Source organism: Cyclopterus lumpus, chromosome 12, assembly GCF_009769545.1.
Source record: "Cyclopterus lumpus isolate fCycLum1 chromosome 12, fCycLum1.pri, whole genome shotgun sequence".
Taxonomy (NCBI): Eukaryota; Metazoa; Chordata; class Actinopteri; order Perciformes; family Cyclopteridae; genus Cyclopterus; species Cyclopterus lumpus.
In genome coordinates, this window is record NC_046977.1 from 21325971 (window position 1) to 21345037 (window position 19067).

The 19067-nt window shown below is 44.4% G+C and overlaps 1 protein-coding gene across 1 annotated transcript; it reads left to right on the plus strand.

Annotated features, from left to right (window-relative positions):
- The first annotated feature begins 16357 nt into the window (after positions 1-16357).
- dpm2 (dolichyl-phosphate mannosyltransferase subunit 2, regulatory) lies at positions 16358-18620 on the plus strand. The gene is made up of 4 exons (XM_034547639.1): positions 16358-16418; positions 17386-17475; positions 17661-17763; positions 17859-18620. Exons 1-4 carry the CDS (start codon positions 16416-16418, stop codon positions 17912-17914), a joined length of 252 nt encoding a protein of 83 aa, XP_034403530.1. The 5' UTR covers positions 16358-16415; the 3' UTR covers positions 17915-18620.
- Positions 18621-19067: the final 447 nt, after the last annotated feature.

Below are 19067 nucleotides of genomic sequence, written 5' to 3' on the forward strand. Positions count from 1 at the left end.
CACAGGTAGGTGTGTTCATCTTCATCTTCACATGTAGAGGTGTGTTCATCTTCACATGTAGAGGTGTGTTCATCTTCACATGTAGAGGTGTCTTCATCTTCACAGGTAGAGGTGTGTTCATCTTCATCTTCACAGGTAGAGGTGTGTTCATCTTCATCTTCACAGGTAGAGGTGTGTTCATCTTCATCTTCACAGGTAGTGGTGTGTTCATCTTCATCTTCACATGTAGAGGTGTGTTCATCTTCACATGTAGAGGTGTGTTCATCTTCACAGGTAGAGTTGTGTTCATCTTCATCTTCACATGTGTTCATCTTCACATGTAGAGGTGTGTTCATCTTCATCTTCACATGTAGAGGTGTGTTCATCTTCACATGTAGAGGTGTGTTCATCTTCACAGGTAGAGTTGTGTTCATCTTCATCTTCACATGTGTTCATCTTCACATGTAGAGGTGTGTTCATCTTCATCTTCACATGTAGAGGTGTGTTCATCTTCACATGTAGAGGTGTGTTCATCTTCATCTTCACATGTGTTCATCTTCACATGTAGAGGTGTGTTCATCTTCATCTTCACATGTAGAGGTGTGTTCATCTTCACATGTAGAGGTGTGTTCATCTTCATCTTCACAGGTAGAGGTGTGTTCATCTTCACATGTAGAGGTGTGTTCATCTTCACATGTAGAGGTGTGTTCATCTTCATCTTCACATGTAGAGGTGTGTTCATCTTCACAGGTAGAGGTGTGTTCATCTTCATCTTCACAGGTAGAGGTGTGTTCATCTTCATCTTCACATGTAGAGGTGTGTTCATCTTCACAGGTAGAGGTGTGTTCATCTTCATCTTCACAGGTAGAGGTGTGTTCATTTTCACAGGTAGAGGTGTGTTCATCTTCATCTTCACATGTAGAGGTGTGTTCATCTTCACAGGTAGAGGTGTGTTCATCTTCATCTTCACATGTAGAGGTGTGTTCATCTTCATCTTCACAGGTAGAGGTGTGTTCATCTTCATCTTCACAGGTCTCTACCTGTGAAGATGAAGAACACTCTACATGTGTTCATCTTCACATGTAGAGGTGTGTTCATCTTCACATGTAGAGGTGTGTTCATCTTCATCTTCACATGTAGAGGTGTGTTCATCTTCACATGTAGAGGTGTGTTCATCTTCACAGGTAGAGGTGTGTTCATCTTCATATGTAGAGGTGTGTTCATCTTCATCTTCACATGTAGAGGTGTGTTAATCTTCACATGTAGAGGTGTGTTCATCTTCACATGTAGAGGTGTGTTCATCTTCATCTTCACATGTAGAGGTGTGTTCATCTTCACATGTAGAGGTGTGTTCATCTTCATCTTCACATGTAGAGGTGTGTTCATCTTCACAGGTAGAGGTGTGTTCATCTTCATCTTCACATGTAGAGGTGTGTTCATCTTCATCTTCACAGGTAGAGGTGTGTTCATCTTCATCTTCACAGGTAGAGGTGTGTTCACCTTCACATGTAGAGGTGTGTTCATCTTCACAGGTAGAGGTGTGTTCATCTTCATCTTCACATGTAGAGGTGTGTTCATCTTCATCTTCACATGTAGAGGTGTGTTCATCTTCATCTTCACAGGTAGAGGTGTGTTCATCTTCACATGTAGAGGTGTGTTCATCTTCATCTTCACATGTAGAGGTGTGTTCATCTTCATCTTCACAGGTAGAGGTGTGTTCATCTTCACATGTAGAGGTGTGTTCATCTTCATATGTAGAGGTGTGTTCATCTTCATCTTCACAGGTAGAGGTGTGTTCATCTTCATCTTCACAGGTAGAGGTGTGTTCATCTTCACATGTAGAGGTGTGTTCATCTTCATCTTCACATGTAGAGGTGTGTTCATCTTCATCTTCACATGTAGAGGTGTGTTCATCTTCATCTTCACAGGTAGAGGTGTGTTCATCTTCATCTTCACATGTAGAGGTGTGTTCATCTTCATCTTCACAGGTAGAGGTGTGTTCATCTTCATATTCACAGGTCGAGGTGTGTTCATCTTCATCTTCACAGGTAGAGGTGTGTTCATCTTCATCTTCACAGGTAGAGGTGTGTTCATCTTCATCTTCACAGGTAGAGGTGTGTTCATCTTCATCTTCACAGGTAGAGGTGTGTTCATCTTCACATGTAGAGGTGTGTTCATCTTCACAGGTAGAGGTGTGTTCATCTTCATCTTCACAGGTAGAGGTGTGTTAATCTTCATCTTCACAGGTAGAGGTGTGTTCATCTTCACAGGTAGAGGTGTGTTCATCTTCACATGTAGAGGTTGATCTTCACATGTAGAGGTGTGTTCATCTTCATCTTCACATGTAGAGGTGTGTTCATCTTCATCTTCACATGTAGAGGTGTGTTCATCTTCATCTTCACATGTAGAGGTGTGTTCATCTTCACATGTAGAGGTGTGTTCATCTTCACATGTAGAGGTGTGTTCGTGTTCATCTTCATCTTCACATGTAGAGGTGTGTTCATCTTCATCTTCACAGGTAGAGGTGTGTTCATCTTCATCTTCACAGGTAGAGGTGTGTTCATCTTCACAGGTAGAGGTGTGTTCATCTTCACATGTAGAGGTGTGTTCATCTTCACATGTAGAGGTGTGTTCATCTTCACAGGTAGAGGTGTGTTCATCTTCATCTTCACAGGTAGAGGTGTGTTCATCTTCACAGGTAGAGGTGTGTTCATCTTCATCTTCACAGGTAGAGGTGTGTTCATCTTCACAGGTAGAGGTGTGTTCATCTTCACATGTAGAGGTGTGTTCATCTTCACAGGTAGAGGTGTGTTCATCTTCACATGTAGAGGTGTGTTCATCTTCACAGGTAGAGGTGTGTTCATCTTCACAGGTAGAGGTGTGTTCATCTTCATATGTAGAGGTGTGTTCATCTTCACATATAGAGGTGTGTTCATCTTCACATGTAGAGGTGTGTTCATCTTCACAGGTAGAGGTGTGTTCATCTTCATCTTCACAGGTAGAGGTGTGTTCATCTTCATCTTCACATGTAGAGGTGTGTTCATTTTCACAGGTAGAGGTGTGTTCATCTTCATCTTCACATGTAGAGGTGTGTTCATCTTCACATGTAGAGGTGTGTTCATCTTCATCTTCACAGGTAGAGGTGTGTTCATCTTCATCTTCACATGTAGAGGTGTGTTTATCTTCATCTTCACATGTAGAGGTGTGTTCATCTTCACAGGTAGAGGTGTGTTCATCTTCACATGTAGAGGTGTGTTCATCTTCACATGTAGAGGTGTGTTCAACTTCATCTTCACATGTAGAGGTGTGTTCATCTTCACAGGTAGAGGTGTGTTCATCTTCATCTTCACATGTAGAGGTGTGTTCATCTTCATCTTCACATGTAGAGGTGTGTTCATCTTCACAGGTAGAGGTGTGTTCATCTTCATCTTCACATGTAGAGGTGTGTTCATCTTCACAGGTAGAGGTGTGTTCATCTTCATCTTCACAGGTAGAGGTGTGTTTATCTTCATCTTCACATGTAGAGGTGTGTTCATCTTCATCTTCACAGGTAGAGGTGTGTTCATCTTCACAGGTAGAGGTGTGTTCATCTTCATCTTCACAGGTAGAGGTGTGTTCATCTTCACAGGTAGAGGTGTGTTCATCTTCATCTTCACAGGTAGAGGTGTGTTCATCTTCATCTTCACATGTAGAGGTGTGTTCATCTTCACAGGTAGAGGTGTGTTCATCTTCATCTTCACAGGTAGAGGTGTGTTCATTTTCACAGGTAGAGGTGTGTTCATCTTCATCTTCACATGTAGAGGTGTGTTCATCTTCACAGGTAGAGGTGTGTTCATCTTCATCTTCACATGTAGAGGTGTGTTCATCTTCATCTTCACAGGTAGAGGTGTGTTCATCTTCATCTTCACAGGTAGAGGTGTGTTCATCTTCACATGTAGAGGTGTGTTCATCTTCATCTTCACATGTAGAGGTGTGTTCATCTTCATCTTCACAGGTAGAGGTGTGTTCATCTTCATCTTCACATGTAGAGGTGTGTTCATCTTCATCTTCACAGGTAGAGGTGTGTTCATCTTCATATTCACAGGTCGAGGTGTGTTCATCTTCATCTTCACAGGTAGAGGTGTGTTCATCTTCATCTTCACAGGTAGAGGTGTGTTCATCTTCATCTTCACAGGTAGAGGTGTGTTCATCTTCATCTTCACAGGTAGAGGTGTGTTCATCTTCACATGTAGAGGTGTGTTCATCTTCACAGGTAGAGGTGTGTTCATCTTCATCTTCACAGGTAGAGGTGTGTTAATCTTCATCTTCACAGGTAGAGGTGTGTTCATCTTCACAGGTAGAGGTGTGTTCATCTTCACATGTAGAGGTTGATCTTCACATGTAGAGGTGTGTTCATCTTCATCTTCACATGTAGAGGTGTGTTCATCTTCATCTTCACATGTAGAGGTGTGTTCATCTTCATCTTCACATGTAGAGGTGTGTTCATCTTCACATGTAGAGGTGTGTTCATCTTCACAGGTAGAGGTGTGTTCGTGTTCATCTTCATCTTCACATGTAGAGGTGTGTTCATCTTCATCTTCACAGGTAGAGGTGTGTTCATCTTCATCTTCACAGGTAGAGGTGTGTTCATCTTCACAGGTAGAGGTGTGTTCATCTTCACATGTAGAGGTGTGTTCATCTTCACATGTAGAGGTGTGTTCATCTTCACAGGTAGAGGTGTGTTCATCTTCATCTTCACAGGTAGAGGTGTGTTCATCTTCACAGGTAGAGGTGTGTTCATCTTCATCTTCACAGGTAGAGGTGTGTTCATCTTCACAGGTAGAGGTGTGTTCATCTTCACATGTAGAGGTGTGTTCATCTTCACAGGTAGAGGTGTGTTCATCTTCACATGTAGAGGTGTGTTCATCTTCACAGGTAGAGGTGTGTTCATCTTCACAGGTAGAGGTGTGTTCATCTTCATATGTAGAGGTGTGTTCATCTTCACATATAGAGGTGTGTTCATCTTCACATGTAGAGGTGTGTTCATCTTCACAGGTAGAGGTGTGTTCATCTTCATCTTCACAGGTAGAGGTGTGTTCATCTTCATCTTCACATGTAGAGGTGTGTTCATTTTCACAGGTAGAGGTGTGTTCATCTTCATCTTCACATGTAGAGGTGTGTTCATCTTCACATGTAGAGGTGTGTTCATCTTCATCTTCACAGGTAGAGGTGTGTTCATCTTCATCTTCACATGTAGAGGTGTGTTTATCTTCATCTTCACATGTAGAGGTGTGTTCATCTTCACAGGTAGAGGTGTGTTCATCTTCACATGTAGAGGTGTGTTCATCTTCACATGTAGAGGTGTGTTCAACTTCATCTTCACATGTAGAGGTGTGTTCATCTTCACAGGTAGAGGTGTGTTCATCTTCATCTTCACATGTAGAGGTGTGTTCATCTTCATCTTCACATGTAGAGGTGTGTTCATCTTCACAGGTAGAGGTGTGTTCATCTTCATCTTCACATGTAGAGGTGTGTTCATCTTCACAGGTAGAGGTGTGTTCATCTTCATCTTCACAGGTAGAGGTGTGTTTATCTTCATCTTCACATGTAGAGGTGTGTTCATCTTCATCTTCACAGGTAGAGGTGTGTTCATCTTCACAGGTAGAGGTGTGTTCATCTTCATCTTCACAGGTAGAGGTGTGTTCATCTTCACAGGTAGAGGTGTGTTCATCTTCATCTTCACAGGTAGAGGTGTGTTCATCTTCATCTTCACATGTAGAGGTGTGTTCATCTTCACAGGTAGAGGTGTGTTCATCTTCATCTTCACAGGTAGAGGTGTGTTCATTTTCACAGGTAGAGGTGTGTTCATCTTCATCTTCACATGTAGAGGTGTGTTCATCTTCACAGGTAGAGGTGTGTTCATCTTCATCTTCACATGTAGAGGTGTGTTCATCTTCATCTTCACAGGTAGAGGTGTGTTCATCTTCATCTTCACAGGTAGAGGTGTGTTCATCTTCACATGTAGAGGTGTGTTCATCTTCATCTTCACATGTAGAGGTGTGTTTATCTTCACAGGTAGAGGTGTGTTCATCTTCACAGGTAGAGGTGTGTTCATCTTCACATGTAGAGGTGTGTTCATCTTCACAGGTAGGTGTGTTCATCTTCATCTTCACATGTAGAGGTGTGTTCATCTTCACATGTAGAGGTGTGTTCATCTTCACATGTAGAGGTGTCTTCATCTTCACAGGTAGAGGTGTGTTCATCTTCATCTTCACAGGTAGAGGTGTGTTCATCTTCATCTTCACAGGTAGAGGTGTGTTCATCTTCATCTTCACAGGTAGTGGTGTGTTCATCTTCATCTTCACATGTAGAGGTGTGTTCATCTTCACATGTAGAGGTGTGTTCATCTTCATATGTAGAGGTGTGTTCATCTTCATCTTCACATGTAGAGGTGTGTTCATCTTCACATGTAGAGGTGTGTTCATCTTCACAGGTAGAGTTGTGTTCATCTTCATCTTCACATGTAGAGGTGTGTTCATCTTCACATGTAGAGGTGTGTTCATCTTCACATGTAGAGGTGTGTTCATCTTCATCTTCACAGGTAGAGGTGTGTTCATCTTCACATGTAGAGGTGTGTTCATCTTCACATGTAGAGGTGTGTTCATCTTCATCTTCACAGGTAGAGGTGTGTTCATCTTCACAGGTAGAGGTGTGTTCATCTTCATCTTCACAGGTAGAGGTGTGTTCATCTTCATCTTCACATGTAGAGGTGTGTTCATCTTCACAGGTAGAGGTGTGTTCATCTTCATCTTCACAGGTAGAGGTGTGTTCATTTTCACAGGTAGAGGTGTGTTCATCTTCATCTTCACATGTAGAGGTGTGTTCATCTTCACAGGTAGAGGTGTGTTCATCTTCATCTTCACATGTAGAGGTGTGTTCATCTTCATCTTCACAGGTAGAGGTGTGTTCATCTTCATCTTCACAGGTCTCTACCTGTGAAGATGAAGAACACTCTACATGTGTTCATCTTCACATGTAGAGGTGTGTTCATCTTCACATGTAGAGGTGTGTTCATCTTCATCTTCACATGTAGAGGTGTGTTAATCTTCACATGTAGAGGTGTGTTCATCTTCACATGTAGAGGTGTGTTCATCTTCACAGGTAGAGGTGTGTTCATCTTCATATGTAGAGGTGTGTTCATCTTCATCTTCACATGTAGAGGTGTGTTAATCTTCACATGTAGAGGTGTGTTCATCTTCACATGTAGAGGTGTGTTCATCTTCACAGGTAGAGGTGTGTTCATCTTCATCTTCACAGGTAGAGGTGTGTTCATCTTCATCTTCACATGTAGAGGTGTGTTCATCTTCACATGTAGAGGTGTGTTCATCTTCACATGTAGAGGTGTGTTCATCTTCATCTTCACATGTAGAGGTGTGTTCATCTTCACAGGTAGAGGTGTGTTCATCTTCATCTTCACATGTAGAGGTGTGTTCATCTTCATCTTCACAGGTAGAGGTGTGTTCATCTTCATCTTCACAGGTAGAGGTGTGTTCATCTTCACATGTAGAGGTGTGTTCATCTTCACAGGTAGAGGTGTGTTCATCTTCATCTTCACATGTAGAGGTGTGTTCATCTTCATCTTCACAGGTCGAGGTGTGTTCATCTTCATCTTCACAGGTAGAGGTGTGTTCATCTTCACATGTAGAGGTGTGTTCATCTTCACAGGTAGAGGTGTGTTCATCTTCATCTTCACATGTAGAGGTGTGTTCATCTTCATCTTCACATGTAGAGGTGTGTTCATCTTCACATGTAGAGGTGTGTTCATCTTCATCTTCACATGTAGAGGTGTGTTCATCTTCATCTTCACATGTAGAGTTGTGTTCATCTTCACATGTAGAGGTGTGTTCATCTTCATCTTCACATGTAGAGGTGTGTTCATCTTCATCTTCACATGTAGAGGTGTGTTCATCTTCATCTTCACATGTAGAGGTGTGTTTATCTTCACATGTAGAGGTGTGTTCATCTTCACATGTAGAGGTGTGTTCATCTTCATCTTCACAGGTAGAGGTGTGTTCATCTTCACATGTAGAGGTGTGTTCATCTTCATCTTCACAGGTAGAGGTGTGTTTATCTTCATCTTCATATGTAGAGGTGTGTTCATCTTCATCTTCACATGTAGAGTTGTGTTCACCTTCATATGTAGAGGTGTGTTCATCTTCATCTTCACATGTAGAGTTGTGTTCACCTTCACATGTAGAGGTGTGTTCATCTTCATCTTCACAGGTAGAGGTGTGTTCATCTTCACATGTAGAGGTGTGTTCATCTTCATCTTCACAGGTAGAGGTGTGTTCATCTTCACAGGTAGAGGTGTGTTCATCTTCATCTTCACATGTAGAGGTGTGTTCATCTTCATCTTCACGGGTAGAGGTGTGTTTATCTTCATCTTCATATGTAGAGGTGTGTTCATCTTCACATGTAGAGGTGTGTTCATCTTCACATGTAGAGGTGTGTTCATCTTCACATGTAGAGGTGTGTTCATCTTCATCTTCACATGTAGAGGTGTGTTTATCTTCACATGTAGAGGTGTTTTCATCTTCACATGTAGAGGTGTGTTCATCTTCACAGGTAGAGATGTGTTCATCTTCACATGTAGAGGTGTGTTCATCTTCATCTTCACATGTAGAGGTGTGTTTATCTTCACATGTAGAGGTGTTTTCATCTTCACATGTAGAGGTGTGTTCATCTTCACAGGTAGAGGTGTGTTCATCTTCACATGTAGAGGTGTGTTCATCTTCATCTTCACATGTAGAGGTGTGTTCATCTTCACATGTAGAGGTGTGTTCATCTTCACATGTAGAGGTGTGTTCATCTTCACATGTAGAGGTGTGTTCATCTTCACATGTAGAGGTGTGTTCATCTTCACATGTAGAGGTGTGTTCATCTTCATCTTCACATGTAGAGGTGTGTTTATCTTCACATGTAGAGGTGTTTTCATCTTCACATGTAGAGGTGTGTTCATCTTCACAGGTAGAGATGTGTTCATCTTCACATGTAGAGGTGTGTTCATCTTCATCTTCACATGTAGAGGTGTGTTTATCTTCACATGTAGAGGTGTTTTCATCTTCACATGTAGAGATGTGTTCATCTTCACAGGTAGAGGTGTGTTCATCTTCACATGTAGAGGTGTGTTCATCTTCATCTTCACATGTAGAGGTGTGTTCATCTTCACATGTAGAGGTGTGTTCATCTTCACATGTAGAGGTGTGTTCATCTTCACAGGTAGAGGTGTGTTCATCTTCATCTTCACATGTAGAGGTGTGTTCATCTTCATCTTCACATGTAGAGGTGTGTTCATCTTCATCTTCACATGTAGAGGTGTGTTCATCTTCATCTTCACATGTAGAGGTGTGTTCATCTTCATCTTCACATGTAGAGGTGTGTTCATCTTCATCTTCACATGTAGAGGTGTGTTTATCTTCACATGTAGAGGTGTGTTCATCTTCACATGTAGAGGTGTGTTCATCTTCATCTTCACAGGTAGAGGTGTGTTTATCTTCATCTTCATATGTAGAGGTGTGTTCATCTTCATCTTCACATGTAGAGTTGTGTTCACCTTCATATGTAGAGGTGTGTTCATCTTCATCTTCACATGTAGAGTTGTGTTCACCTTCACATGTAGAGGTGTGTTCATCTTCATCTTCACAGGTAGAGGTGTGTTCATCTTCACATGTAGAGGTGTGTTCATCTTCATCTTCACAGGTAGAGGTGTGTTCATCTTCACAGGTAGAGGTGTGTTCATCTTCATCTTCACATGTAGAGGTGTGTTCATCTTCATCTTCACGGGTAGAGGTGTGTTTATCTTCATCTTCATATGTAGAGGTGTGTTCATCTTCACATGTAGAGGTGTGTTCATCTTCACATGTAGAGGTGTGTTCATCTTCATCTTCACATGTAGAGGTGTGTTTATCTTCACATGTAGAGGTGTTTTCATCTTCACAGGTAGAGGTGTGTTCATCTTCACATGTAGAGGTGTGTTCATCTTCACAGGTAGAGGTGTGTTCATCTTCACATGTAGAGTTTCAATTCAATTCAATTCAGTTTATTTTGTATAGCCCAATATCACAAATTACAAATTATCCTCAGAGGGCTTTACAATCTGTACACATACGACATCCCTGACCTTTGACCTCACATCGAATCAGGAAAAACTCCCCAAAAATAACCTTTGACAGGGAAAAAAGGGAAGAACCCTTCAGGAGAGCAACAGAGGAGGATCCCTCTCCCCGGATGGACAGAAGAATAGATGTCATGTGTACAGAATGAACAGCATTTACAAAGTTACATAAACACATTACATGAATATGACAATGTATGAATGGAACTCCAATCCATGAAACAGAAGGAGGTAGAGAGGAGGGGGCGGGGCATCAGCAGGGCCAAGGTGGGAGGCCGGCTCACGAGCATCAGACACCTCCAGGTCCAATGGACCCTATGAGATGTGAAGTCACAACGACTCCGGGGAGGAAGCAGAGTTAATAAGGTGCAATGGAGAGATGTAAATTCATCCATAAGGAGAGAGAGAAGAGGAGAGAGGTGCTCAGTGTATCCTGAGAGATGTAAATGAGGTGTGTTCATCTTCACATGTAGAGGTGTGTTCATCTTCACATGTAGAGGTGTGTTCATCTTCACATGTAGAGGTGTGTTCATCTTCACAAGTAGAGGTGTGTTCATCTTCACAGGTAGAGGTGTGTTCATCTTTACATGTAGAGGTGTGTTCATCTACACATGTAGAGGGGTGTTCATCTTCACAGGTAGAGATGTGTTCATCTTCACATGTAGAGGTGTGTTCATCTTCACATGTAGAGGTGTGTTCATCTTCACATGTAGAGGTGTGTTCATCTTCACAGGTAGAGATGTGTTCATCTTCACATGTAGAGATGTGTTCATCTTCACAGGTAGAGGTGTGTTCATCTTCACATGTAGAGGTGTGTTCATCTTCACAGGTAGAGGTGTGTTCATCTTCATCTTCACAGGTAGAGGTGTGTTCATCTTCACATGTAGAGGTGTGTTCAACTTCACATGTAGAGGTGTGTTCATCTTCACAGGTAGAGGTGTGTTCAGTTTCACAGGTAGGGTGTGTGTGCACAGTTTACGCACTCCGTCGCATTTCAATTCGTAATGCGGCGCTCTCGCAGCTCCTGTCAATTTAATGGTGTGGTGGTTAGCTAACGTTAAGTTAGCTAATGTTAGCCAACTAGTGCTGCAATGATTATAGCTAAGATGACTCAAATCAACAAAAACTCACAACTGTCAACACTTCCTTAGCTCACTAACTCACTAGCGATCTGTCTACTACACTAATTGTCTCATTTGATTTACGGTAGCTAGCGAACCTCCTATGAATCGCCACCTTAACGTGGTGGAGGAGTTTGAGTGGCTCAGTGATCCTGGGAGCTATGTTGTCCGGGGCATCAGCCCCTGGTAGGTTCTCCCAAGGCAAACAGGTCTCGGGGGAGAGCCCAGACTAAGAGCGGTTCAATAAACCCTGATGATAACCAGCCCACGGACTGAAGCTACCTTGCCCGGACAAGGGGCACCCTCCCGGAGCCAGACCCAGGAGGGGAGCTCGTCGGCGAGCGTCTGGTGGCCGGGCTTTCGCCCATGGGGCCCGGTCGGGCTCAGCCCGAAAAAACAGCATGGAGCAGCAGTCACCCTGTGGACCCACCACCCGCAGGGAGAATTATCGGGGTCGGGTGCTATGAAGACCGGGCGGCGGGCCAGGCGGGAGACCTGGGCGGGCCGATCGCCGGCGGCATAGACTAGCTCTAGGGACGTGGAACGTCACCTCACTAGCGGGGAAAGAGCCGGAGCTGGTGCAGGAGGTGGAGCGGTACGAGCTAGATATAGTTGGGCTCACCTCCACGCACAGCATGGGCTCTGGAACCAAGCTCCTGGAGAAGGGTTGGACTTTGTCCTTTTCTGGAGTTGCCCAGGGTGAGAGGCGCCGGGCGGGAGTGGGGATACTCACGAGCCCCCGGCTGAGCACCGCTGTGTTGGAGTTTTCCCCGGGGAACGAGAGGGTCGCCTCCCTGCGCCTACGGGTTGCGGGGAGTAAGGCTCTGACTGTTGTTTGTGCTTATGCACCGAACAGCATTTCGGAATATCCGGCCTTCTTGGAGTCGGTGGGAGGGGTCCTGGAAAGGGCGCCTCCTGCCGACTCCATAGTTCTCCTGGGAGACTTCAACGCTCACGTGGGCAATGACAGAGAAACCTGACGGGGCGTGATTGGGAGGAACGGCTTGCCCGATCTGAACCCGAATGGTGTTTTGTTGTTGGACTTCTGTGCTAGCCACAGTTTGTCCATAACGAACACCATGTTCGAACATAAGGTGGCTCATAAGTGTACCTGGTACCAGAACACCTTAGGCCGGAGATCAATGATCGACTTTGTAATCGTATCATCTGATCTGCGGCTGTATGTCTTGGACACTCGGGTGAAGAGAGGAGCAGAGCTGTCAACTGATCACCACCTGGTGGTGAGTTGGATCAGATGGCGGGGGACTCGGCTAGAAAGACCTGGCAAGCCCAAACGTGTAGTGAGGGTGAACTGGGAACGTCTGGCAGAGGATCCTGTCCGGGAGGTCTTCAACTCCCACCTCCGGAAGAATGTCTCACAAATCCCGAGGGAGGCTGGGGACATGGAATCCGAGTGGACCTTGTTCAAAGCCTCTATTGTGGACGCGGCTGCTCGGGGCTGTGGCCGGAAGGTCATCGGTGCCTGTCGTGGCGGCAACCCGAGAACCCGGTGGTGGACACCGGGGGTGAGGGAAGCCGTCAAACTGAAGAAGGAGGCCTTTTGGGCCTGGCTGGCCCAGGGGTCTCCTGAAGCAGCTGACGGGTACCGGCGGGCCAGAAGAGCTGCAGCGGCGATGGTCGCGGAGGCTAAAACTTGTGCATGGGAGGAGTTCGGGGAGGCCATGGAGAAGGACTTTCGGTTGGCCTCAAGGAAGTTCTGGCAAACCATCCGACGGCTCAGGAAGGGAAAGCAGGGTCTACCCCAGGCTGTTCTCAGCAGGGGGGGGGGGGGGGGGGGGGGGACTGCTGACCCGGACTGGGGACATCGTCGGGCGGTGGAAAGAGCACTTTGAGGAACTCCTAAACCCGGCCAACATGTCCCCCGGAGAGGGGGCAGCGCCGGAAGACTTTGGGGTGGATTCACCCATATCCCTGGCAGAGGTCGATAAGGTAGTCAAAAAGCTCCTTGGTGGCAAGGCGCCAGGGGTGGATGAGATCCGCCCTGAGATGCTGAAAGAGCTGGACATTGTTGGGCTGTCTTGGTTGACACGCCTTTTCAGTGTCGCATGGGGGTCGGGAACAGTGCCCATGGACTGGCAGACCGGGGTGGTGGTTCCCATCTTCAAGAAGGGGGACCGGAGAGTGTGCTCGAACTATCGTGGTATCACACTGCTCAGCCTCCCGGGAAAAGCTTATGCCAGGGTGCTGGAGAGGAGGCTCCGACCGCTTGTCGAACCTCAGATTCAGGACGAACAGTGCGGATTCCGTCCCGGTCGTGGAACAGTGGACCAGCTCTTTACCCTCGCAAGATTACTGGAGGGGTCCTGGGAGTTTGCCCAACCAGTTTACAGACCTTTGAAGACCTGGAGAAGGCTTTCGACCGGGTCCCTCGGGGGTTTTTGTGGGGGGTGCTGCGGGAGTATGGGGTGCCGGACCCGTTGGCACGGGCCATCCGGTCTCTGTACGCCTGCAGTAGGAGCTGTGTTCGTCTCCTCAGTAGTAAGTCAGACACGTTCCCGGTGGGTGTTGGCCTCCGCCAGGGCTGCTCTTTATCACCGGTCCTGTTCGTGACCTTCACGGACAGGATATCTAGGCGCAGCCAGGGGGCGGAGAGGATCCGGTTCGGGAGTCTCGGGATCGCCTCTCTGCTGTTTACGGATGATGTGGTCCTGTTTGCCTCCTCGGACCGTGACCTCCAGCATTCACTGGGGCGTTTTGCAGCCGAGTGCGAAGCGGCAGGGATGAGAGTTAGCACCTCCAAATCTGAGGCCATGGTGCTCTGCCGGAAACCGGCGGATTGCTCCCTCCAGGTGGGGGCAAACTGCCTACCCCAAGCGAAGGATTTCAAGTATCTCGGGGTCTTGTTCACGAGTGAGGGTAAGGTGGAGCGGGAGATCGACAGGCGGATCGGTGCAGCTGCAGCAGTAAAACAGGCGCTGTACCGGTCCGTCTTGGTGAAGAGGGAGCTGAGCCGGAAGGCAAAGCTCTCCATTTACTGGTCGGTCTACGTTCCAACCCTCACCTATGGTCGCGAACTCTGGGTCGTGACCGAAAGAACGAGATCTCGAATACAAGCGGCCGAAATGAGCTTCTTCCGTAGGGTGGCCGGGCTCAGCCTTAGAGATAGGGTAAGGAGCTTGGACATCAGGGGGGAGCTTGGAGTCGAGTCGCTCCTCCTTCATGTCGAAAGGAGTCAGCTGAGGTGGTTCAGGCATCTAGTCAGGATGCCTCCTGGACGCCTCCCATTAGAGGTTTTCTGGGCACGTCCAGGACACGCTGGAGGGATTATATCTCCCGGCTGGCCTTGGAACGCCTCGGGATCCCTCCGAGTACCCCAGAGCACTTGTTTGCAGATCCCATGTTTCTTCTGGTACCTTTAGTGCAATACACTAGTTTTTAATTAATTATTGAATTTTGCGCATAATGCGATTAATCGCTGTTAATCACAGAGAAATCATGCGATTAATCGATTAAATTTGTTAATCTTTGCCCAGCACTAGTATATATTTATATACGTTGGTCTCATGATTAATTTGTTTTCCTGCACTTCCTGCACCTCCTCTCCGCCTGTCTGCATGTCTCAGCTGCGCTGGGGCCAAATCGTTTTGGCCCAAAAGAGGCGGGTCTAAGAAGCAGTTTAGACTATTACTGATTAAAGATATAAATGAGTGATATACAATTTAGCCAATCAGCGTTCTAAAATAGATTCATATATATATATATGTGTGTATATATATATGTGATTTATATTACGATATTTATATTTTATTATGTTTATGAAATGCAAATGTTTTCTCTACTTGTATTAGAATGCCGGGAAATACATGTAAAGGTCAAGAATTTAGATTTTTTTGTGCTATTAATAACGGTAACGTGAGTAATGAAGGAGCAATGAATTCTGATTTGCATAAACATGCATACCAAATAAAATGGTAAAGCCTGGAATAATCATCATTCTGTATTTGATGTGGATTTCATAATTGGTCATATAAACATGACTGGTGCCCATGCACTTCATATATGAAATAATAAACTCTAATCATAAAAACACCACAAGATTGTGAGTTTATTAAACAGAAAATGCAAGATCATACATAAAGTGGCTTCAGAAGGTATTCAGACCCTTTCACTTTTTGCACACTACATTGTCTGTTTCCCATCAACATTGAATTACCTTTTGGGAGAAAGTGAAAACATGTTTTTAGAAATGTTTGCAAATTTATAAAAACATTTGCAAAACTGAAATCTCTTGTTTACTCCAAATTGTGGTCAGGGGCATGGTGTTTTAAATGACCCTTGAGATGTGTCTAGAACTTGATTGGAGTCTCCGTGTGGCCAATGGAGTATTAACTCTTGGACATAGTTTAGAACGGCATTAGGAAACATGATCACATTTCACAGATCCTGGCTGCCATTGGCTACCATCAATATGTTATTGATTACTTACAGAATCCCGAGAGGCCTTGTCCCTAACATCGTTAAGATCTTTTATTGCCCTTTATCCCTTCCTGCAACCTAAGATCTTCAGATGCGTCGTACCTTGTTGTTCTACGCTCTAGATCTTTTAACAACGGTGATAGAGCCGTCAGAGCTACGCTGCAGAATGACCTGCTGGAGGAGATCTGGCTGCAAACTCTGCCATCTTCTAAATCTCTTTGGGGAAAAAAACACTTGATAATTGCTATTCTGTGATTAAATTGATATTTTATGACATTTTAGTTTGTTAGTTGTTTTATTGTGTTTTTAGTTTTTAGTTTTATCTCAAAAATGTTTTTTTATTATTGTTTTTAAATATGCTACATGCAGAGTTAATTATGATAAATATAATAGATCAATGATTATTCTTATGATTATTTTAATTATTACTAGTATACACTATGTGTTGCCTATCAGAATAAAAACCTTAATTTACAGTTGCATAATATGAGATTTTGAGCATTTCCTCTCAACGGCTCTCAAAACGGCGACGCCTGAGCTAACATGTAACAGAAAAACAAGATTTAAAATCCATATACACAGCCTGTACATGCAGCAGCTTCATTATCTTCATAACGTGTGTTTTGCAGCTCAACCAGTAGGGGGCAGCAGAGACTCTCAGGTGATTCCTGTCTACCGGATTGTTCAGCAGGAAGAAGAACAGCAGGAAGCGTCAGCGAACAGAAATGGTAAGAGAGAGACTTTACGGCGGCTCTTTGAAGCCACAGCGCGTGGAATAGCTCACCGTTGAGCAGCTACCTAACGGTAGCACACCGTGGAGCAGCTAGCTAGCGGTAGCACACCGTTGAACAGCTAGCTAACGGTAGCACACCGTGGAGCAGCTAGCTAGCGGTCGCACATGGTTGAACAGCTAGCTAACGGTAGCACGCCGTTGAGCAGCTAGCTAGCGGTAGCACACCGTTGAACAGCTAGCTAACGGTAGCACACTGTTGAGCAGCTAGCTAGCGGTAGCGTGTCTTCCAGGTTGTGACTGAGAGGTTAACGTTGGCTTCCCGTACGCTTGGTGACTTCACTTTGCGTAGACGCCATTGTTGTTAACGTGAGCCTTTCGTCTCCGGTTTACTGTAACGTTCCAGCCAATGAATAGTACGTTATACACGTGCCACTCCTTCCACAATGAAATAGTTTGAATTATTTAATCATAAACCCAATGTGATCTCGGCCTTATGGTTATTTGACAGATATCTGAATGTCTGGAACAGTTATCAGTCTCTCAGTAACAACTGGCATTATAGAGGGATTATTTAAGTTGTACATGCTTTATGTGGGGTTGAATTGCCTGGAACAGTTACCAGTCTCTCAGTAACTGTGACTGACAAAACAAGACATTTACTTTGAGAAACTCAAAGTCACTATCCTGACATTTTATAAAACAAATGATGGATCTTGAAAATAATTGGAAGATCAATTGATAATAATGGTTGGCTGCAGCCTTACAAACAACCCCCTGGTGATGTCATCGGAGTTGTTGAGTGATGAGGGCATTTAGTTCAAATAGAAGATGTTTTATTTATGTTGAAAGATGTCGCCATTAATGGAGTATTCCTTTAAGTTATAAAAACAATAATGCACCGTTAGCTCAAATTCATTCAAGTTTATCTGGGATATGTTCATTGCTTAGTTTTTAATTTTCAGGCTACAGGAGTGGATCAAGCGGTTGGCATGAGTCTTGTTGTCTTCAGCCTCCTGCTGTTTACATACTACTCTGTCTGGGTCATCATCCTGGTAGGTTCTGCTTACGTCCCTAAAGACCCTCATTTCAACCTTTCTGTTTATTACAGTTTATTAAACAACCCGTTGCATCACCTGCTCCCTTGAATCAATTATTCTGTCAAAATCATTCACACTTGCACTTATTTTCACAAAAGTATCAAATGTAATATATGTTGTGCTATTTGGTCCTTTTCCAGCCTTTCATGGACAATGAACACACGCTGCACAAGTATTTCCTTCCTCGAGAGTACTCCGTCATTCTGCCTGGCATTGCAGCCGTAGTGCTGCTCCTCTGTATCGGTGAGTCTGCGTTCTACAGACAACGCCTCTCAAGCTCTGCATGTTTCAAATGAAGTGTGTGTATGTTAAAGTGAAAAGCGCTCTCATCTCCACAGGGGCCTTCACTGCAGTCATCATGTGGAAGAATCGCAAGCCAAAGAAAGTGGACTGAGTGACTGCTGTGGATTCCTGATGCTGAACCCAGGATCAAACCTCCATTCTCTAATCGGCCCACTGAACAGCTGCTGTTCATGCTTACACAATTATATTTTTTTAAAGAAAGTTCCTGATATTTATTTAATGTTTTGGTTGTATTTCGGTTTGAGTTGATAAGTAAGCTTTAAAGCTTCTGTGTCCAACCTTTGAATTTGGCGCCCCCCAGTGGCAATATAGAAAGACAGAATCCATTCTATTAATAACAAAACAAAGATCGTACCAGTGAAAAGAACTAGTTATTTTCTTTGTAAAAAAGTTGATATTGACTTTACATTTGCTCAAAGCTCACTGTAGTGTTAGTGGCCAACAGAGGGCAGGAGACGGTGTAAACAGGAATCAATTTCATCAGTCATATTTAATAGACCTGAAGGATTTAATGGGGATCCATTAGATAAACCCTCAAAAACATGACTCCCTCAATGCAGTTAAACATGTAACAAGCTCCTGCAGCTGGGGACACTCACTAACCGAGTAACATTAAGGCGTTAAATTACCCATAATGCACCACTCTCTGAAGGAGCCGGCGTTACACCAGTACTTGCTCCGATCTAAAAGAATATCGAATGTGAATACGTAAATATGTATAATACGACCACCAGTACTATTTTATAATAGGGCCAATACAGTAATAAAACAGGGATATGGAAGGGAGGGGAAATATGTCACTGTGTGGAAGATTTTCATTTCAATTCAGTTTATTTTGTATAGCCCAATATCACAAATTACAAATTATCCTCAGAGGGCTTTACAATCTGTACACATACGACATCCCTGACCTTTGACCTCACATCGAATCAGGAAAAACTCCCCAAAAATAACCTTTGACAGGGAAAAAAGGGAAGAACCCTTCAGGAGAGCAACAGAGGAGGATCACTCTCCCCGGATGGACAGATGAATAGATGTCATGTGTACAGAATGAACAGAGTTACAGAGTTACATAAACACATTACATGAATATGACAATGTATGAATGGAACTCCAATCCATGAAACAGAAGGAGGTAGAGAGGAGGGGGGCGGGGCATCAGCAGGGCCAATGGGAGGCCGGTTCACCAGCATCAGACACCTCCAGGTCCAATGGACCCTATGAGACGTGAAGTCACAACGACT